Raw genomic sequence first — 21,862 nt, 5'->3', positions numbered from 1 at the left:
CAGCCTGTATAAAACTCTCCTTCTTCTTTCGCAAATCCCCATCCGTATCCAACGCCTTCTTCCAAAAACACTACAACCACATCCACTCCGACCTGACCGTCGCCTGTAAGAAATTCCATGCTGTGAAGATACAGCGTTACGTCCAACTCTACCAGTCTCCCGACTTGAAAGGCAAATTGCAGAGCTTAGGTATGGATGTACTAGACTACGATGCCTGTAGTCAGATCTGGGTTAGGAAGTGGGAAGATTGGGAGGCCTTTGCGGGGAGTGATGAGTATCGGGCTGCGCTCATGCCAGACGCGGAGAGATTCATGGATCTGGAAAAGGGGATCCAAGTTATGGTTGGGTGGGTCCCTTCTTTGTCTCATTCTGGTTGGTGGATTGGTGAGCTATGGTAGGGTAGTTGTTGGTGTGAGGTGTAATGCTGACGAAATGGGGTTAGGTACGATATGATCTGCTTTGGAAAAGCGATTCCTGATTGCGACGCGACGAATGGAATTACGCGTAGCGAGACTGCGTAGATCTTGAGGTCATTCATGTAAGCTTCGGAGGTGGGAGCTTCCTAGCATAGTAGTAAACGCGACGGAGAGCAGGATGACAACTATATTGTTACTGCGCTTAGCTTATCCTATTGAAATTGAACTCAGATTTCGGTTGCACTTGAGTTGGGTTCAAATTCTGCAAAATGAAAAACTACCCAGCACGATCCCAGCAACCTCATCGCTCAACCAAGTGTAGCTCCTTCCCTTTAGTACATGTGTTGACCCCTTGCATCTGCCCTTGGGGGGCAAAAGCATGGATATCGGAAATAAACTCTCGCTAATTCACCAGCCACTCAACGGAAACGTTGTTCCAGGCGAAGACGATCCGCACCCCTTTATCGCCCACTGCCACATCTAGTCAAGCGCGGTGACCCGGCGCTCACCTTCTCCGCAGTCAGCCCCGGATGTCTACTTCCACATCCACTACCCCGGATTTCCAGAATACGCAACAACCTACTAGAACCTATGGGATATTCTAGCCAATGGCAGAGTTAGATAGCATGATTAGATGTGGTTCTGTGTATCCGAAATGCGGGGATGGGAAAGCATGAACGTCGGGACAGTTGTGGCTTGACATGTGTGACTTGTGCACATGTACACCACCTACTGAAGCATATATGCAAGCCGTAAGTGGGCTCTTTGCGACGATCTTCTCACTTGATTACACATCGTCGCACCTGGCTCCAGCGTGTTTCTTGTCACTATACCATCATGGCAGTTACAGGCATCCACGAGGGCGACGTACGCCGTTCTTCAAAGGAGAAGACTGATATTGAGCAAATCGAAGCCGTCGCAACAACGCCACCACGGACGCTCATCTCATCGGATGCTACCACTATAACGCCGAAGACATGGTTCGTCATCTTTGTTCTGTCGTCAACTTTTGGTCTCTCATTTTGGCCTGTGCCTACAACCGCAGCGATGATGGCCCGGCTCGCTCTTCAATTCGGTAATCCCACTTCGAGCGCGTGGTATATACCCGCCTACACAACGGCTAATGCCATTGGCTTTCTCATTGCGGGTGCGAATTCTGATCTCTTCGGTCGTCGATGGTTCTTGTTGTTTGGTAATGCGTGTTGTTGTGTTGGATTTTGCGTCACCGCTACAGCGAAGGGAGCAGATCACTTTACTGCTGGATTGGCTATAACCGGATTCGGAGGTGGATTTGCACAGATGGCTATGTGTAGTATCCCTGGTGAGTAACTTGACTTATCGCATGCAGTCAAATGAGTCTGACTGTTACAGAACTTCTACCAAACAAGTTTCGACACATCGGCATTTGTCTTTCGGATGGTTTCGTCTTCCTAATCGTTATCATCGGCCCTATTGTTGGAAGGGTAAGTGATGTGCTTGAAAAGACGGCGCGCAATAGCTGATGGTCATCTCACAGTACGCCATCGACGTCAACGCATGGCAGTGGGTCTACTGGGCAGGCCTCATCGCTCAATTCATGTCGTTCACAGCCTTATTCTTCTTCTATAAGCCACCGAAGCACCCGAAAGGTGTTCCATGGGGTGAAGCAGTCCGGGGCCTTGACTACGTGGGCACAGCGCTCATTGTCCCAGGCATCTGTCTTACACTCGTCGGCATCGTCAACACCACATACAAGCCAAGCTCCGATATCACCGTAATCGCACCCATGGTAGTTGGGCTGGTCCTGATTGCTGGATTCGGAGTCTGGGAGACGTTGTCGAATACCAGATTCAAGCTCTGCCCGCCGCATCTATTCCGAAGCCACAAGGGAAGAGAGTTCACAGCGCCGTTCATCGTAGCATTCATCGTCACCATGTTCTATTACTCCGTCAATATTATTTGGCCGACGATGGTGAATGTATTCTACCTGGGCCCGGATGTGTCTCGAAGTACTGAACTGTTACTCACACTTCCACCAAACATCGGTCTCGTGTTCGGATCCTTATGCCTCATGGCTTTCGGCAATGTGCTCGGACACTGGAAGTGGACTCTAATCGGTACCTGGACGGGGATGGTGCTCTTTGGCGCCTTGATGGGTCTTGTGACTCCGTTCAATCAAGGCTTGATGATCGCATTTTGCTGCATCAACGCTTCCTTCTTCGGATGGGCGCAGTACGAGTCTGTCGCCTTTACACAACTGGGTGTGCCGCAACAAGATCTCGGATTCTCGGGTGGTCTGGCGGGTATGGCTCGTTACGCAGGAGGGTCGCTCGCTCAAGCCATTTACACCACGATCCTCACCAACACGCAGACTACGCGTGCTGCTGCTACGGTTCCGGCTGCAGCTATGAGGGCAGGTATGTCGTTAGAAAATGCGCAGGCTTTGCTTACGGCTTTCCCTCTTGGCGCTGCTGCTATCGCTGAAGTGCCAGATACAACTGCAGAGGCTATTGGCGCTGCTTCTTTGGCCTATCAATGGAGCTATGCGCATGCGCTGAAGGTTGTGGCACTCAGCAGTTTGAGTTTCGGTATCGTGGGATTACTTTGCATCTTCTATTGCGAGGATCTGACGCCTAAAATGACAGACAAGGTGGAGGTCTTCCTCGAGAATGATGTGTACGCGGACAAGAATGAGTTCCACTAAGTATCGGGGAGACTATAGCTTAATTAATCCAGTGGTTCTTTGTCCTCGAAGTTGTGTGGATGGATCGAAGAACGAGGCGTGGTGGAGGCTTAGTGGCTTCGACCGACGCGTCGGGCGTCACGTTAAAGCTTGTCGTCCACTCTCAACGCGTCCCCAACGTCATGGCCCCTGCGCAATGGTCTCAACACCATCCCACTCTCTTGCTTTCCTTCCTTTCAACGCCAAGCTCCTGGATGTCACCGCGCCGCCGACACACCACGCATACTCAACGGTTCCTGCTCTCTCAGACGCCGCACCCATGAATCGTCGGCCGGTTCAAAAGAGGTTAGGATGACTCGAGAAGACGGCTAATTTTTCGGGCGCTTTCTGCGGCAAACCTACGATTAAAGGCTAGCTGGTGGGCCGTCGAACCGGCTGGCCATACTATGGAGTTCTTCGCAGTGCGGGGAGGGGTCTCAAGAAAAGCGCAAACAATTTTGAGAGGAGAGAAAGATAGATGAGGAGTCGCGCGCGTAGTACGTAGGTTCTACGTATACGTATCAGTACTATGGACCTTCAGCACATTGCGAGCAGGCTGCACGATGTCCTCTGAGAAGAATCCATCTAGACTCCATGTCTCCACTATTGCAACGGCCACCCCACCTATCTGGTATATTATGCAAGGAGATAGGATCTAGTCCCTCGCTCTGAGAAACGCCGCATGGGTTCCCTGTCTCTTTGTCTTCTCTGAAAGCCTCGCCGTCGCTTTATCGCATCGAGAATGTCAAAATCAGCTGTTGTGTTTGGCGCCTCTGGCGTGACAGGTTAGAAAAGCCATTAGATATCACAGATGGGCTATACACTGACAACGGTCGCATAGGCTGGTCCTTCGTCAACGAGATCCTCTCCGATTACCCCAAGAAGAACACTTGGAAGCAGGTTCATGCCCTATCCAACCGCCCGCTCGCCCCAAACCAAACACTATGGCCAGAAGATTCGCGCCTTAACATGGTCCCTGGCATCGATCTGCTCGCCCATAGCCAAGAGAGCCTCGAGAAGGAGCTGGCGGAAAGGTTACCACATATCGACGAAGTGACGCACGTATACTATCTTGCGTACAAGGCAGGTCTAGATGTACAAAAGGAGTTGGAAGAGGCAGTGGAGATGTTCTCCAAGGCTGTGAAAGCCATGGATAAACTATGCCCGGCCTTGGAATATGTCGTGTTGCAAATTGGCACCAAAGTTTGTAAGACCTACCTCATTCCTGTGAAAATGCCAGATATGGTAGAGCTGACATAAACTAGATGGCGTGCACCTCCTAGCCGCACTCCCTTGGTTCGACGAAGTCGCTCCCCCAGGCACCACCGGGCCCAAACTCCCCCCTCCTCCACTCCAAGAATCCTACCCCCGTATACCTAGCCCGTACGCCGAGATGCTGTTCTACCACGCACAAAACGATTGGATCACCGAGTATGCCAAAGATAGGAAGTGGAGCTGGATTGAGACTCGCCCGGATATCATAGTTGGCTACGTTCCAAACCAAAACGCATACTCGTTAGGCACAACAATGGGACTCTATCTGAGCCTGTGGAAAGAAGTTCATGGCGAGGGAGCGGAATGCCCGTTTCCTGGCACAGAGGGAGTCTGGAAAGCTCTGAGCAATGACAGCAGCAGTGACATGATAGCGCGCCAGACTATCCACCTCACACTTTCTCCCGGCAACAAGAAGGGAGAAGCCTACAACATCGCCGACTCCAAAACATCTTCAAATTGGGAGCAGAAGTGGCCTATACTATGTTCCTACTTTGGTCTCAAGGCCAGTGGGCCCGCCGACACTCCCATCGATATACGCAAGTTTATCAGCGATAACATGGAAACTTGGTTGAGCATGGAGAAGAGATATGGTTTGCAAAGTGGACATGTGGATGGCGGCCGTGGCATGCAGATTGCCGAGGCAATGCTCATGACCAAGTTTGACTTTGATAGGCACTTTGATATGAGCAAGATGTATGGAACGGGATTTACGGAGGAGAGGGGGGCCAAAGAGTCGTGGGAAGGTGTGTTTGACAGGATGAGGAAGGCGAAGATTATACCGTAGATAGAATAATGGTCTTGTTTATTAAGCAGATATCGACGGCAGTGTGTGGGGGATAAGCATCTGTTCAAGGACTACCGGCCGGGTTAGACGAGAGCAAAAGGATACGGAACATCGGATGAGCATCAAAGTCTAGAAGACTTCATGAGATTAAAGAGGGCCGAAAAGGGAACGCACAAAAGCATATACTGTACTAAGCCATAAGTTCGTTCGCGCTAAACGCACGGACCGAACAACAACATGAGATCACAAGATAGGTATCTTCTGCAACACCACACAACTCCATCAATATGAGGTCATTTAGCGCCGAAATTTCGGGGAATCGAATGCTAGGTGGTGAATTATCAGAACGCTAACGCGATTTTATCTTAGCACAGGCAGAGGCTGGTGCAGCAACCAAGGAAATCGCCAACGCGCTCCGCTGCACACAACGAGCTGTACAGAAAACGATAGCTCGATGGGAGGCCACCTCTAGCACCACCACGCGCGATCGTACAGGCCGTCCACCTATTTTAACTAGTAGAGGCCGTCGTCGGCTGCTTCGAATCGCTAAAAAAAGTTCCTGGTATAGGGTACTATGAGCTCCTTAAGGCGGCTGGCCTGTGGGATAGCCAGGAGGCCTACCCTGACGTTTTAAAGCGTACAGTGCAACGCGCCCTTGAAGAGGAGGGCTACCGCAAGTTTCGAGCGAAGCGCAGACTAAAAATCAATAGATCTACTGCCAAACAACGTCTTAAGTTTGCTTAGGATTGGCGTAGCTTCGACTGGCGCAGGGAGACTCTCAAATTTAGTGACGAGTGTAGCCTCGCCCGAGGCTCTGGCCATAACACGCAATGGGTATGGCATTTACCAGCGGATAAATGGTCACACAAGATGATAGAGGAGGTCTCTACTGCTAGGCAGCCTGCGCGTATGATCTGGGGCGCGATATGGATGACACCAGGAGGTCGAGTTGGCCGTAGCCCTCTGGTAATTATGACCCGCGATACATCATCAAGACGCAACGGATATACGGCCTCCAGCTACGTTAAAGCCCTCGATGAGGGTCTTACCGATCAGTATAGACCTAGCGAGTGGTTTATGCAGGACAACGCACCTATTCACACTGCTGCGCTCTTAAGAGGCTGGCTCGAGGAGCATGGTGTGGCAACGATTAATTAGCCACCCTATTCTCCTGACCTTAACCCTATTGAACACTTATAGTAGGCACTTAAAAGGAAGGTCTATAAGCTCTATCCTGAGTTTGATACAATAGGAGACTCGCTAGAGGAGTGGGTGAGGTTTGAAGCTGGTTTAAAGGAGGCGTGGGTGGCTATACCTAACACTCTGATTAAAAAGCTTATCACGTTAATGCCGCACCGCCTCCACGCTGTTGAACAAGCAAAAGGGTATTAAACAAAATATTAGGATTAATACGATTAATTTGCTGCCCTCAATTAGATATTTAAGCATGGTTCTATGGAGTTGCATAGCTTTGAAGTTTGCGATAATAGTGGTGTTGGTGGCCCGAGCGCATAGCGCGAACAGACTTCTGGCACCCGATTGTATCAGCTGAGGTTTGCTGTTTCTGCCCAAAAGTTGACTTCTTAAGTCCCAGGAAAGCGCTCATTTACTTATTATCTATGATCCGTCACACCTGTTAGTAAGCCTTAACAGCAACCAACTGCAAGATCCTATCCGTGATGACCGGCTTCTCCAACGGCTCTGTTCGACTCTGCGGATCCGGCTATCCATCCCTCTCTGGTGGGCCCTGCTTGCGAATGTTACAGTACGGCCAGTGCGCCGTACTCTGCCATGTCTTGAAGAGCTCAGCCTTGAGCTGGAGATCCTCTTTCTTCGCGAATTTGGCGGGTGTCATGCAGACATGCTGGACTTGAGGAATGCGGTTGCCTTGAGGGAAGCAAGCGTAGTACATGGTGCGAGAATGCCTGCGCGGCATTAACTCAAGTGCTACCAGAGAAAGAAAGACTGGGGAGACAATACCAGAGCACCAAGTCACCAAGATCAAGGTTCACTTTCTCCAGCATGCGCCCACGGTCCTTGAACCACTGGACATCATCTTCCTTGAAGATAAAAAGATCCTTGAAGTCCTCTTCCTCCGGAGGTTTATCCTCGCGGTTGTCTTGCTCTCTCTTCCCGCGAAAGAAATCGTCATGCAGTTTGCTGCTACCCTTCATCAAAATCAGACCCCCATCATCGGAGCCATTGGGTTGGTAATTCAACAGACCCTGCACACACTGCATGCCCTTGCGGTGAGGTGACTGATCGCCAGCGGGTATTGCTCTATCCAAGGACTAGATCAAGGTCCTCAAGTTCAAGCTGTTCCCAGTGCTTCTTCTGAACACTTCCAGCAGCTCTCCGATAGGCAATGCTATTCTCCCATTCGATCCAAAGAACGTTGACTGCCTCAGTAGTGACAAAGGGCTTTTCGCTGCGCCCGGTCTCTTTGTTCCGGGTTTTGCTTTCAGATCTGGTCATACTCACAGCGACGATCTCAATCTTGGAAAGATTCTCATCTGTTGGCTCTGTAGCTATTTCTGTATTCGTGTCCTTCTTAAGGACCAAGAAGCGCTCCAATTGATTATGAATGCGCCCATGACCCGATGTGGGCGCATCTTCAGCGAGGGGAAACCGTTCCAGCTGTTCTCTGGAGTGTAAATGAAGCGTGCCAACTAAACGTCCGCTCGAACAGTGACAAAGAGCGATGATATTGGCCATCTCGTCTGGCATGTGGTCCGTTAAACCACTAGCCCTTCTTCCTACAACAAAACTGCGCTGCGTTCGACTGAATAGATATGGGGTTTGGTCGGGCATCGAAGGTTCTGTTGCGCCCGAGATCTGCGCAACCGGGAATGGAAAGTACCAATCGTTTGTCGGACCGTGATTCTTGTCATGAATCATGTTCTGATGGCGATACACACGGCCTCCACACCCTGCTGGAAAGATGCGTGGCTCATCTTTATAGGTGCCTTTGTCATCCTCCATATCTACTGCTGTCCATCCAGGTAGCTGTGTCATTCCTCTTTTCCACTCTTCGCGATGCTCGTACCAATTAGAACGGATGCATCGACGTTCGGATGCGCTTGCTGTAGGTGACGAAGCAGTATACCACTCGACCATAGGATAGGTCTCCTCGATCGTACTAGCTATGTCGTTTATCCTACCCGCTTCTTGACCCAGGTTTACTAACCCCTTCCATCCAACCCATGACCACGATGGCAGATGGCCCGACAGTAGTTGGGATTCTCTTGGTCTATCAGATGGCGTTCGGTGCTGAAGTTCTGTAAACGGCCACTGCGGTCTCCATGCAAGCGCTCGATGGAAGAACATCTCCGGAATCCCGAAAAGAAAGCCGCCTTCGAAACTACGACTAAGCACGGCTAACAAGCCAGTGATTCCTGGAAGGGCGTCTTCGGGGTATCGCAGATTCATGTCATTGTAGCTGCCAATGATATTACTGAGAGAGCTTAATTCCGGAAATCCGTCGAGGCTTTCTACGAGTCGTGGCTCGATATATGTTTCTATCTCAGCACCTGGTATGAGCTCCTCATGAGACTGCCAATGCTGGCACTCCCAGTGCGCTGTCTTGTATAGAAAATATAGCTTCCTCTTCGCCAGCCGGTGTTCTTGGTATGTCCATGCTCGCGAGAAGTATGGAGTTTGTCCATGAACTAAAGAGAATATATGTGTGTCCCGAACGATAACTTTTCGCGATCCGAAGGAGATCAATTTCTGCTCCAGTGCTCTTGATTTAGATACACCATTCAAGCCGACTATACCGTCTTCAGCGTCTCCATCAGCAGCGATGATGGTCAGTGTAGCACTGGCGTAGATGGAACCCATCATTCTGAGCTGGCGCGCAGTTTCTGCAGGATCGTCGTGACCGATACATAAGGCATCCACCCACAGATATCGTTCACCTAGGCCTTTTGTTATAAACATAGCATGGTTGAGTATGGGTGGGATCCGAGACGCTATTTCCTCTGCGCGGAAGGCATGAGGCTCCCGAAGTCTCGCACTTAACCCAGCATCCGCCCTGAGACCGAGATGATCTCCGTATGTATAGCTCAACGCAACAAAATTGGCATGTTCTTCTCCAGGAACTACGCACTCCAACTCAACATCCACAAGCCAAGCTGGTGCAGTTATCCAGATTCTCATCGGGTCGTTGCATTTGCTTCCATGCAAGGCCAGACAATCGGACTTCCATTGCTTGACTTTTGTCAGATCGACCCAGTCCGGATCCAAGATGTCGCCTTTCGCAAATTCTTCTGTGCAGTCTGTACTCGGGCAGAGTAAGAGTTCCCAATACAGCCCCCCTGATTCTAGTGATTCAATTATCCTTACCTCCCCGACGCTCTCTCCGCCCTCTCTGCCTTGAAACCCCATGTCCTTCTTGGGGCGATGATCGTTATGTGTCGATTTCGGCTGGCAGTACTCTGTGAATTGCTCAATCAGCGATGTGTGTTCGCTACAGTCAAGCGCGCCTTGCGATTGAAAAGCCGAAATATCAATATGCTCCTTTCGCACACCTCGGAACATTTCCATCAGAGCGCTACAGAGGTCGCATGGCTTAGCGCGCTCGGGTTCTGACATGACTGATGAGATCGATCGAAGAGGACAAGTGAATGATAGTTGAGGTGTTGAGAGGATTGCTTATTGGAGGTAATGGGTGTTGTTAGCAGTAAGGCGGGGTAGTACTATCTTTATCTCACTTGTCAATCACCCGCCTTCAGGAAGTGTGTCGTGCGATGTTAGTTCGAGTGAGGCAGTGCAAAGCACGCTCTCTGTGGGCCCCGCGTAATGACCTCACGGACGCGACGGCTCGCTGAAAAGCCTCCAACTTCATAAGCTGGCCAATTGGGAGCGAGGTAGGGCGAACTCTTCCAAGGTTTAGCCGGCATTACCCTGATTGGCTAGCTCAACAGTAGGGCGCCTGATTTATGAAATAACACTATCTCGCGTACTACGATTGCTTAGACACATCCTGACTGGCTATTTCACTCTACTTCTAAGCCGTGTCTATCGTGGCTGTGCTTGCGCTGCTCTTAGGCGGAGTGTATGCCCAGGCCGTAATGAGAGCAGAGAAGCGTCATTAACTACCCAACAAGTGCACACACACGCGTTATAGACGTGGTGACGATCATGCACCGAGTTGTTTCAAACACTAGCTCAGCCGCTCTGGAATCATCAAACGATGACTACAACTATTCCATCCGAGCCAATTTTGTCGTAGGCACCATCAAATTCGCCTTATACCTACGACCGCAATCCTCCTGATCAGCAGGAGATAACCGCGATTCTTGCAAAATTCAACAAAGATCCTCTGAGCATCATATCGCTCGGCAAAGACGGTGTTTTGCGAACTCTGTCGGCGGATCGTGCGATTCTTGATGCAGTAGGTCTTAGCCCGCGGCTTATGAAAGCGTTCTTAGACCACGTTCCACCAGACTACCGTGCCCTCACGCCAGAGCTGGAGGACGCTGATGGATCCAACGCGTCGCACGAGGAACTGTGGCACCCTAACGCGAGTTTGCTGCCACAACCCATGGGCAAGAGCAGAAGGGGAAGGTACTAGCGCAGTTAGGAGAACCTCAACAATAACAGGCCAGAGTCGACGATGGCCGTGAAAAGGATACGGACAAGGCGGATCTTGCTTGAATATGATGCAAGACTGTGGCAGGTCTTGTACTGTGGCGTGATATTCTGATGAATCTCCTACTGCAAGAAGACAATATCTGGTACTTACCCTTGAGCTCATCTCATCTTCACAACAACCTCTATCTTAGACTGAGTTACTCATATTTACAATAATTATCGTTAAGAGCCTCTGAAAGGACTTGGCCTTCATGATGACAATGTTACCGTTGAGAGAGCATCGGCAACAAGCGCCGCTATTCTGTAGAAGCAAACACATGCGGTGCCTCCATATACGGCAAACACGCCTCATAGATCTTCTTATGTCCAGGATCCCTTGTAATTCTCTTAAACACACCTTCGTTCACCATCCTAGCCGCCTGCAGTGATCCGCAATAAAAAAGTCCGTCGCACTCGGGCTCGCCCCAAGCACAAAATTTCCCTCTTTCTCATTCGTCAGCATCAACTGCCCGATAGTGCGCATATCTTCTTCGATCTTCCTCCATGCCATCTCCTCCTTCTCTTCGTTCAGTAAGTCTTCGAGCTTGCATCCCACCGCCGCTTCCCGAGTGCGTCGGAAGTACTCTTGTGATCGGGGCGACAGGATCGCTATTTCACGTGGCATTACTGCGACACGGAACACGGGACCTATCACTGTGCGTGCCTTGGACTCGATTTCGCGGCCAAGTTCCGAAGTTAGAGGGACTGGTAGATCTGGATATGTTGATTCAAGAAACTGAGCGATAGAGATCGAGTCCATGACGTAGGTGTTTGTTGGGGCATGGTGGATGACTGGGACTATGTATTTGTTGACCGCAGACGACTCAGCGGGGTGAACACCACTAAGAGAGTGTAATTAGAAGATTTCTGTCTGTGTTCCCGTGGAAACAGATGGGTCAAGTGAGAGTAAAGCAAACTCACAGTCTCTTGAGCGCCGGCTCAATATCTGGGAACTCAAGAAAGGTCGTCTTGTATGGAAGGCGTTTGTAATTGAGCATGAGGCGGATGCGCCATACTGCAGGCGAGAAACAGACATTCTTGGTGCATGCTAGATCGTACAGAACGATTTCGGGCTCGGCTTGCGCGGTCATATTGAGCGCCAGTCTGGTTCAGTCTGCTAATGCAGATGACTGACTCGTGCTATTTCTTTACACGAAGAAATGTTTCTCAGGCAAATGCAGGCTATGTAGATGAAGGGCAGTCTGATGCCGCGGGCTGACTGTGGGTGGCCTCCACCTTGGCGGGGTAAAAAGGACAGGTAAGCACGCACGAGGACAGTAATTGCCTATTCAGCAACCATTGAGGCATTAGGATTCTAATAGCATAAGTAGATACGTAGCACTTCAGGGCAGCACAAGGCTTAATCAAAGCCAAGCGTGCACGGTAATATTGTAAAATATAGATTCAAAGGACTACTACACAACGGTCAAGACTTCGAGCTAGAACTTCCGTTGCCTAAGACGCTGTCGATGTTGATTACGACAGCTATTATAGTGTTTGCGCGCTACTACGGAAGAGCGATGCAGCTACTTTTATTTCCCAAGTATGATGTCTGCCGCAATTTCCTCTGCCAATGCATCTTTTATGGTTAGCTACGATTTCTGCTGTATTTGGACAACTGAGTGATGCAACACTTACAGACGACAGCCCTCGGCTGACCTAGAGGCAGAGACGGAAACGCCGAGGCGTCCACGACTCTTAGTCCGTCCACTCCTATAACTCTTGCCCGCGAATCGACAACCACCATGACATCGTCTTTCTTGCCCATTCGATTCGTCCCTACAGCGTTGTATACCGAATTCGCGCTCATTTCCACTACTCGCCGAAGCTGTTAACCGGTGTCTACGTCTTTGCCGGGAGGCGCTTCCCCCTGGACTACCTGCTGCAAGGCTTTCGTGGAGAAGAGCTCGCGCCCTCGCCGGAAAGCAACAATAGCCATGTCCATGTTGCGCAGGTCGCTCAGCCAGTTAAGTCTGATGACCAGGTTATCAGTCGTACCTGGCGAGCGGATTGATACGTTCACACGCGAAAACGTCGATACAAGGCCGACAGATGCGGCTACGTACTGCTTGCCGTCGGTGAGGCCTACGCTACTATCATTTCTGATTTCGAAATACAAGTCTAAGACGAGACATTGGAGATCTGGTCAATCGGTAGGGAACTCGGATTGGATGGCTTGATACGTCGTGTTGCTTATGGATCCTCGAGCGAATCGCTCGAATCCGGCGACGTCACCACGTTGGACAAGATACCATGTGGAGTTGCGGCGAATGCATCTGGATACGCTTGCCGTCAGCGTACATATCGAAATTGGACGAAATTGGAACATACCACTCCTGAAGAGACGATGATCTCTTTCCTCGCCTTTAGCAGGTACGGGGTGTCAACAGTCTCCACAGCTACTCCTGATGCTCTTCTTCCCTCGAAGATGATATTCCTAGCCAAGGTTGACTTGTATATAGAGATTCAATGGACCTTGTACATGCTATCCAGCATGAGCTGCCACTGTTTTCTCTATCGTGTGAGCCACCCGTGGACTTCAAGTGTCGATCGTGCGCGCTTCGAGCAAGGGCGATGATGCATGTAAGAGGCGTAGTATTAACGGTGGCTATAGAGTTGGACTGGGCGCAAACAACTATCATGCATGCGGGCCCGTGCGAACAGGGGCTCCCGCAGGGGGAAGGCGGAGTAGGTCACGAGTGGGGCGGCACCAAAGCCTAACCATCAACACACGTAATTTTAGGCGTCCAAATGTACCTCTCGAGGTCATCTCGGGTTGACATACATCAAAAGCGCCCGAAGAGAATCCTGGTCGTTTCTAGGTATGGTGCCGCCGCACTCTGAGTGACTTTTCCGAAGTTGATATCTGAGCGACTGCGCACATCATAGGGCTTGCCCTGATGTTTCCGGGACATCGCATTCATCATGACAACTCCAGGTACTGACTAAACCGCCATTGGTCTTGTACAAGGCTCCTTCCAGACACCTTTGGTGTATCAGAAGCTCACCGACGGCCTGACGCACAATGGCCATCCTACCTTCCACCCCAATCTCCCAAGCTGGAGCAACACCGAAGCCACCGACTTCCCCTCTATAACACTGAACAATGACACAGAGGCGGGCAGGAAAGTCATCGCACGACTTGTTGAAGAGGAAGGCAAGAGAGTGGCTGTGGTGATGCATTCGTACGGCGGGCTCGTTGGGAGCAATGCAATCACGAAGGAGCTGAGCTTGTTGCACCGCAAAGCTGCTGGACTACCTGGTGGAGTTGTTCATTTGTTCTATTTTGCGGCTTTCGTGCTTGGTGAGGGGCAATCCGTGCTGGGAACATCCGGGGAGTCGCCAAAAAATGACGTCAGGGTAAGTGGAATTTGCTATAACTGGAAATATCGTATCATAGCACTTACATTGTAAAGAAAGACGGAAGATTCTATCTCAAGAACGGAGCTCTGCTTCTCTACAGCGACCTTCCCGAGCCAGAGGCGTCTGGGTGGGGATCTCGATTGATCGCACAGTCGTATGCTGTGCGGGAGACAGAGATTACATACGCCGCTTACAAGTACGTCCCATCGACATATCTAGTTTGCGGGAACAACAAAGCGGCACCACCTCAGTACCAGCAAATGTTCGCTGAGCAGTCCGGATCGGAGGTACTGAGGTGTGAGGCCGGTCATTCACCCATGCTGAGCCACCACGAAATGCTTGTGAAGAGTATCATAGATGCTGTGGAAGCGGCGGTTGCGGAACTCAAGTAGTTGGTATCTGGGTGATCGCGAAGTTCGAATGGACAGCATAACTAGAAGAGCGTGTATGTTCTATTGTTTGGAGCACGCTCTCATATCGTTGAAGCATCCGATAGCAGTCCAGTCTTCCGACCACACAGTGTCACCTTGATCGAAATTGGCTAAGCTACCAACTGAATTGATCTCCGTGACACGTATACCTCGTGCGCGAAAATTGGCGTTACCTTTCTCATGAGAGAATTTTACCTTCTGATTTGTTTCGCCAGCGGCATGATATGATGTATCCCAGATTAGACGTTGGGCTGAGATGAGTTGGCAAAGGGAATTAGGCGAACAGACCTCGTTCTCTAGGAGAAGTCGGTACCCAACGAGGTATGTCGTGCTGGTTGGAGAAGATTGAGGTGTCTTGCGCAGAGTTTCCCCGTGCCCAAGACAAGAAGTCCAATTTGCCGCTTTGGTATTGGACGATTTCGAAAACTACCAGAAACAGATCACGTGGCGAGATTGATAGGCTCGGCCTAGTCACGTGAATAGTAAAGGACGTTAAAGAAGTTCCCAGCGACGCCAAACACACGACCTGATATATGAATTCTGTGAGTATGTGAAGGGTCTCTTCAAATGTTCGATACAGTTGTGTATCTGTAGGACTCATGCGAGATATGTGGGAGCTCACCCGAGATCGGGGCATCGAGTCGCTTCGCTGGACGCAGAACAAGGAATTGAATAGCACCTGACGTGTTGTCAAGAGCTAGATATTTGTAGCCCATAATGGTAAGCAGCCTGGATTCTTTGTTTGTCGGCCTGGGCTAGCGGCGAGAGGTTTAAACACACCGAAGAAGCGCAGTCTTGTGAGTTGCACTTGAGACAATGTAAGGGTGCGATGGGTTGACCATAAGTGCAAGGTATAACAGTAATGAATTCGATAGAGAAGCTACACTACGCTTGTGCTGGGTCTATGTATCACGTAGTGCTAGGTTCGAGAAACTTCTAAGGGTCCGTGGAGCGCCGATGAAGCCCCGACAACGCTCCGAGGGTTGCAGCCTATCCCAACCAGCTATAACGAAGGCCACAGGCCAAGTACTACTAACCAAGGCTTCAGCCTCTTACAGACAAGGCTGAGTGCCGCCACAAGGCGACCAATAACTGGGAAGTACGTAACTTGTCAGATGAGGAATGCAACGGCACACTGACCAGCCATATCAGGTATACACACACCACCCAAGTGCTCGATCGATCCGGAGTAAAAGACATTGGTCCCCGATGGCAAGAGCCACACACCCCGTAGGCGAGCGACGAGACGCTGTCGCCTATAGATCATGTATTATGCGCTGAACTCATGGCAGAGAGCACCCTGAGGCTTACGGGGAACTGGATGAAGCAGTTGCGGTAAACTTCGATGGTTGCGCAGCTTGCTTTCCAAGGCTTTGCGAATGAGGCCAGAAATAAGTTGCTGATATCGAGACAGTAGAATCATTGTTGCATCGTACTCGCTTGAAATGATAGGCTGTTTATTATGACGATTCCCAGTGTGTGCGTGCTACGAAGTGTGCTGTGGAAAAGATACCTTCCGGCTCAGCCACGAGGTGGAAGAGCGCGGGCAAGCCGGGAAATGACCGCAACGGCCACACTTTCGCTACCCATCAACCTCATTTGCAACAATACGTAAACCCATCAGCAAAAGCATAGCCCTGGTACCAGTATGTTAAGATCCAGCGTCCATTTCTAAAAACTCTTACGAATTCATCGCAAGAGTTGTCCTGTGTCTTTCAAGTCACCCAACTCCAGAACGTATCTCGTCTCTTGCAACGCACACAGCATGAGAAGTGGTACGAGCATAACAAAGTGCAGGAAATAAAACGTGTCAGCAAACTAACTGTCCCTATATTTCCTATCGGCTACCGGAATACAAACAAACAAGGCTTCTGATGACTGACAAAACTTCCCTCGCGTACCATATCTTGCATGTAACAGTCTCCCAGCAGTTCATGAAGTTGACCAACAGGTCTTACAACAAACGGAACAGCACATCCCGCAAGAACACATGCGATCATCTAGTCTTGTATCCCTAGGTACCCAAGCCAAAGACCCTCGCTTTGTAACACAGAATCTGCGGCCAGCTGAGAGCTCACCGCGTTTGCTTTCGTAGATCTTACTATGATCGGCTTGATCATTGTAACTCAGCAGTAGCCTAGGGTAACTGTGCGCTTCACCCGATATTCTTACGAACTCACTGAATAGTGTCAAAAATCCTATGATGTAGTTTGTAGCCGGGGTAGCCATCTGTTCAGGCAGTGCCCCAAATGCCAATGCACAGCGAAATCCTTCAAAGCGGCCGTGTTTAATCGAACCTGGACCATGCGTCGTAGCTACGAAATAACACATGTACATCCAATTTGACATGGTTTTGGCCCATGCCTTGTCATTGTTCCGGCCTTCCGCATCAATTTGGAGGGCTGTGGGCCAATTTGAATTCATGTATGGCGTTGAGTTTATAAGGACGTTAGGCTCGTCTATGGTGATTCTTGATATACACAATGTCTGAATCGTTAGATATAAACTAGAAGAGGCAAAATTGAAAGCCTACCTTGTCCTTAATGTCAGCGTGTTGGTATGGGTGTGTGAAACGTGCCGTGCCTGTATAATAGCGTGTCAAGGGGACGAAATTGAATCCGACAGGCTTCCAGTCTGGCACCCAGCTCGGAAGTCTTAATGACTGTGGAGAGCGGAATTTACAGGCCAAAAATCTGCTGACTCGGTGTAAATCATCCCCTTGGCGTTGTGGTTTCGGTGTTTGAAATGGCTCTCCAACCAATTTTATCCTAGGAACTGGTATGTTAAGAGCCCTCGTTGCAATCTCCGTATAGACCGTCGCTTCATCCTTGCTATAATCGATCATGCCCATCCCTACTGCCGTTTGTGTTGACAAGAGTGCGAAGACCCGGTCTCGGGGATCTGTGGCTTCAAGTTGTTGGCTTCTGCACCATAGAGAGAAGATTCGGACACCGTCATCCCCTGTTATCCAACGGCTAGATTGATCTATGCTCAAAGCCATAAGCCTCGAGATAAGTCTCTTAGCATCATGAGCGTTCCTACTGTGACACATGAAAGCTTCTCCGACCGCAGTGCATACCCCTGTGGCAAATGCACAGTGAACCATGAGTTCGGTCCCAATCTCCAGTGCACCGGACATAAATACCGAATTCTTAGCGTTCAAAAACTCTTGTACAATCCAGACACGTCCAAACCATGGGCGGGAAAACAGGGAAGCCCATCCAAACCAGCCATTATCGAAGGAAGGAAGGCCCAGTTCCTTCAAAGTTTTGGCTCTGTCTCGTTCCAGACCCCAACGGCAGGTATGTTGTTTGAAAAAGGTTTTCATCAGCCTGACTGCGTCGTCATCGTAGCGTTCTTGTTCTCCGAGCCAGAATATGACGTTTGCAGCGCGCTTATAAATGTCTCTCATCATAGCCACCTGGACACTCTTCTCGCTCTCATCTTTTTGATTGATACAAATAGCGTCCACCTACAGTAGGCAATCGAATTGCTGTTTCCGTAGCTGTGATAAGACACCCCAAAGATTGCATGTAATCTGCATTTTATGTCCATTGCAGACAATCTCATGTTGCGATGTCACATCACCCCAGACATACGAGAGGGCGGTGTATTGCGTATTCAAGTCGAGTTTGAAAGTTTCGAGAGTAATCTCAATACCTTTTCTGCCTGTTCCGGATTCGATACGTAATAAACGGATATCCCGTCGGTGTGGAAGTTTGGAGTATAACGGTGCGCCAGGCATTTTAACGTCGCTCTGATTCGACTTGTACATTCACTCTCGAAGGGAAACGTAGGAGAGTGGCTCTGGGGGGAAGCCGACCCTTAAAGCTGGCCCAGCGGGGCTACCGGTGAACTGACCGCAGGCAAAGTGCCGCGCGATGGATCCTGGCGCTAAATGAACCAACCAACAACAAAATGATACCCTTTCCCCACTTCAATGTACGAGATTTCTACCTGGTAAATGGCACGATTAGAACCAATCAGTAGTGCGCCGCAAGCGACGATGCCTGAACTAGACTAGTCGCCACATAGTTTGATGCTGTCAAGGTGGTTCGCAAACTCTCTGCCTTGATGTAAACCTTATCTAACCTTCTATGGATTACAGTGACCAACCCCTCTACTAGCAAGATATGGATATAGCGAGAGACTGGCCTTGATACACATGACCCGGTAAGCAAAAGATAAGGCAACTCAGCGATGCGTCAACAACAAGAGTCGTGTTCACCTTGACAACAAACACCACTTCATTGCAAGGACTGAGTCAACACCGAATCGGATAGGCTATTTATACAGAAAGAGAACTGAACTATCGTTTTAGACGATATGTTTGTTGTGAGGCAGACAAATTCTTGACTCTAGTCTCCACATCTTCCCAGACCCATGCACATTTCTCTCCATCACCCGTAGTGTCCTCTACAACATTGACCGCTAACCCTCGTTGTCCAGGTATATGTCCTTCGGAGCCTCCTGTTTTCATTTCGAAAAAGAACCGTGTGCGGTCTTGATTCGGTGGGTCGTTTGTGTCCGTACATCGTAGAAGAAGCTTTCGGAGGGGAAGTGCATAACGGTGAACGGCCTGAATGAATTGTCTGACAGTAGTGGGCTCTCCGCTTGAATTCGCAATTAGCAACTGCGCTGGTCGTAGATGTTGTATTCCCGAGTCGTGCCAGTGCCATCAGCTGTGCAATGGTTCGATTGATACATTCAAGCATGATTGTGGAGGATCCATTGCCGCTCCATCGAATAGCGACTTGTTGGACTCATCAAAGAGTGGACGCCATTCCAACATCTCTCCATCATCCCGTCCAAAGACTTGCACGTCCGATGGAGGATCTAGAACAGACCACTTTAGCTTGTTGAAGATCTCGTTTGGCTCTGGACCTGATGATGATCACGCTTCTGGTGGTGGTCCGCACATGAGCAGAGGAGGTGGGATGTCGGCTGAATTCCAGTTGGGCGGGTACCAGTCCATTTGTGGTACATTCGCAGACATAGTGCTGTTTTTGATCTGTCAGATTGGCTTTTGAGTGTGGAACATCAATTTGGCCTATGAAAGCGCAGTGGCTCGTAGCATCCCAGTCTGGAAAGAAGGAACTTGTGTGGGCAAAAAGACAAAGTCGCAAAAAACATACAACAGCGGGGATTCGCTAGTGGTCACCCACCTAACTACTAATCCGCCGGTACACTGCTTGTATATGGCTGAGCGGACGGGAAGCCTAATTTTCAGTGTCCTATGGTCGTATGTGGAGAAGATATATTGTAATTGCATTTATATTTGACTGTAAAATGGCGACCAAGATTGTGGCACTGGTCGACGCGTCCATGGGACTGCCAAATGACATGTCCGGGATGGTCCAACATGGGTAATCTATATGGAAAGAGAAACCGTATTGCGACGAACACACGAGACTTGCTCTGGACGAGGCATCAGAGACGCTATCATACCTCCTGCGAAACGTTTCTGGCCCAGGGAACGTGGCATTTGCACCAGCTTGTGACGACAAGCGTTGCTTCTGTGTTGGTCCATGCAGACCAATAGCAACTTGGGACTGGAGGCTGCTCAGCTATTGAAGATATTTCTAAGCACAGTTAGCTCACCGCAATCATCGTTGGAAAGATCGGTGCAAGCTTGGCAATCTACGTCCATGAACCCGACGCGTGTGCTAAACACATGTAGGGCTTACACAAACGCTAACTCTTCTCAAAAAGTAAGGCATTGTTACATGACCCGGAGGAACTCACGGGAACTAAGGACAATCGATCTGTAGATGCAGGAGTAAACCGTAGGGCGATGAAGACCAGTTCTAGCTCACGAACCAATCGCGGGAACGAGAAGAGCCCACGGAGAACCAAGAAGCTCAAATTGCGAGCGAATTATGAAGCGAGCTGAACATTCTCGAGATGCTTTGGCCGAATCCAGTTTGTCGTTGAAATTTTCATAATGTTCGAATGCCCTGGCGGAGACAACAATGTAATTGATTTCCAAGCATGGGATAACGTGCACGTATCCTCAAAACCTCTGAATACTAGGGACCATATGTGAGCTCGAGGATCGCGCTGGGCTAGAATACAATAGTGAACAGCTGACTCGACTAAGCTGCAAGGCTTAACAGCCGCTATGTAAATCTGCTTACCCGAACTACCTGTGGCTTACTATGCCAACGTTCCACGTTGCAGACAGGGTATTGCGCGCGTCGTGAGGCCAAGGGTTTCGGCGCAAAATATGTTGGCTAAGTGCAGAGTCGACGGGAGAACAACCAGGATGATGTGATGGATGCCGCAGTTCATGTTGATTTGTGATGCGAGTTGAGTTGACTGGGTAACGAAAGTCGACGATGGCGCAGTGTAAGAAGTTGGCAGTGCACGGCGAGGCGAATACTTCGTTGCGAGGTGATGACGCGAGCGCGAAGCGTGCGTCAGAAGTTCGAACTAGCGGGTGGCTGCAGACGGCACCTCGTCAACCCTTTTTCATGAACACATTGCGCATGGATACCTGTGCATGCCACCTCACACGCAATCTCCCTAAGTACTAGAGTCCCACCTCAGAGGTTGCTCCACGTTGCGATTAGGCCTTCCACATTGCTATCATGAAATTGAAGCATATGCCTTGTGGCAGAGTGTGGTCAGGCAGGTAGTTCTCCATCCATGACAACACGAAGATTCCAGGTTGCGCAATCTAAAGTAGGTCGGGCCGTTTCTAGATTAACAGTTGCAGCTACCTGAGTGTTACAGAGGGCCCCAAAAAGAAACGTGCCAGACGCAGGCGAATGGACTTGCGCTCTCGCAACTAGATCTCAAATATCCGTTGGGGCGAGACAGAGTGCTAAGGTAGCAACTTCGTAGTGCCAAACCTGCGAGTTGGGCCAGCGTTTGAATGCCGGGCCAATTACTCGGAACACCTGCTTTGCGGCCTCACGATACGATGTGGAGAGTCAGATCCCATCTTGAGCATGACTAATGGTACTAGTGATCATCTAGATCGCGGGCTCGTGATCGTCGGCGCGGGAGATCGCTCCACTAGTTTTTCGCTACCATTGCAATGGCGTCGTTGTACGGATGCAAAATGCCTGAGATTAGCTCTCCTTTCCAGCAGGTTTTTGCCCGCGATTTGGATGAACGGTTGCATGTATCCCCCACTGCACTCCATACGTGCGGTCAACATCGGCGTAGCCGTATAAAGTAACAGCAACTTCCTCAAGATGTGCCCTTATGCCCTGTATGAGCCCTTGTTACCCCTAGCGGCCTTGAACCTACG

At 50.0% G+C, this 21,862-nt stretch overlaps 4 protein-coding genes across 4 annotated transcripts; 2 read left to right on the top strand and 2 right to left on the bottom strand.

Annotated features, from left to right (window-relative positions):
- Positions 1 to 1,253: 1,253 nt before the first annotated feature.
- Positions 1,254 to 3,099, top strand: ALTATR162_LOCUS6881 (uncharacterized protein; the record flags this gene model as incomplete). The annotated part of the gene is made up of 3 exons (XM_043314506.1): positions 1,254 to 1,737; positions 1,788 to 1,879; positions 1,933 to 3,099. 3 exons carry the CDS (start codon positions 1,254 to 1,256, stop codon positions 3,097 to 3,099), a joined length of 1,743 nt encoding a protein of 580 aa, XP_043170441.1.
- A 175-nt stretch (positions 3,100 to 3,274) lies between these two features.
- Positions 3,275 to 5,176, top strand: ALTATR162_LOCUS6880 (uncharacterized protein; the record flags this gene model as incomplete). Its single annotated transcript, XM_043314505.1, has 3 exons — positions 3,275 to 3,404; positions 3,959 to 4,324; positions 4,383 to 5,176. The coding sequence occupies 3 exons, from the start codon at positions 3,275 to 3,277 to the stop codon at positions 5,174 to 5,176; spliced, it is 1,290 nt and encodes a 429-aa protein (XP_043170440.1).
- A 1,723-nt stretch (positions 5,177 to 6,899) lies between these two features.
- ALTATR162_LOCUS6879 (uncharacterized protein) lies at positions 6,900 to 9,769 on the bottom strand (the record flags this gene model as incomplete). Its single annotated transcript, XM_043314504.1, has 3 exons — positions 6,900 to 7,101; positions 7,157 to 7,410; positions 7,469 to 9,769. The coding sequence occupies 3 exons, from the start codon at positions 9,767 to 9,769 to the stop codon at positions 6,900 to 6,902; spliced, it is 2,757 nt and encodes a 918-aa protein (XP_043170439.1).
- Positions 9,770 to 11,174: 1,405 nt separating this feature from the next.
- Positions 11,175 to 11,901, bottom strand: ALTATR162_LOCUS6878 (uncharacterized protein; the record flags this gene model as incomplete). Its single annotated transcript, XM_043314503.1, has 2 exons — positions 11,175 to 11,652; positions 11,732 to 11,901. 2 exons carry the CDS (start codon positions 11,899 to 11,901, stop codon positions 11,175 to 11,177), a joined length of 648 nt encoding a protein of 215 aa, XP_043170438.1.
- Positions 11,902 to 21,862: the final 9,961 nt, after the last annotated feature.

The sequence above is a fragment of the Alternaria atra genome, assembly GCF_907166805.1.
Source record: "Alternaria atra isolate CS162 genome assembly, contig: 25, whole genome shotgun sequence".
In the NCBI taxonomy this organism is placed as follows: domain Eukaryota; kingdom Fungi; phylum Ascomycota; class Dothideomycetes; order Pleosporales; family Pleosporaceae; genus Alternaria; species Alternaria atra.
The sequence above is the reverse complement of the archived record's forward strand: the minus strand, read 5'-3'. Positions and strand labels throughout refer to the sequence as shown.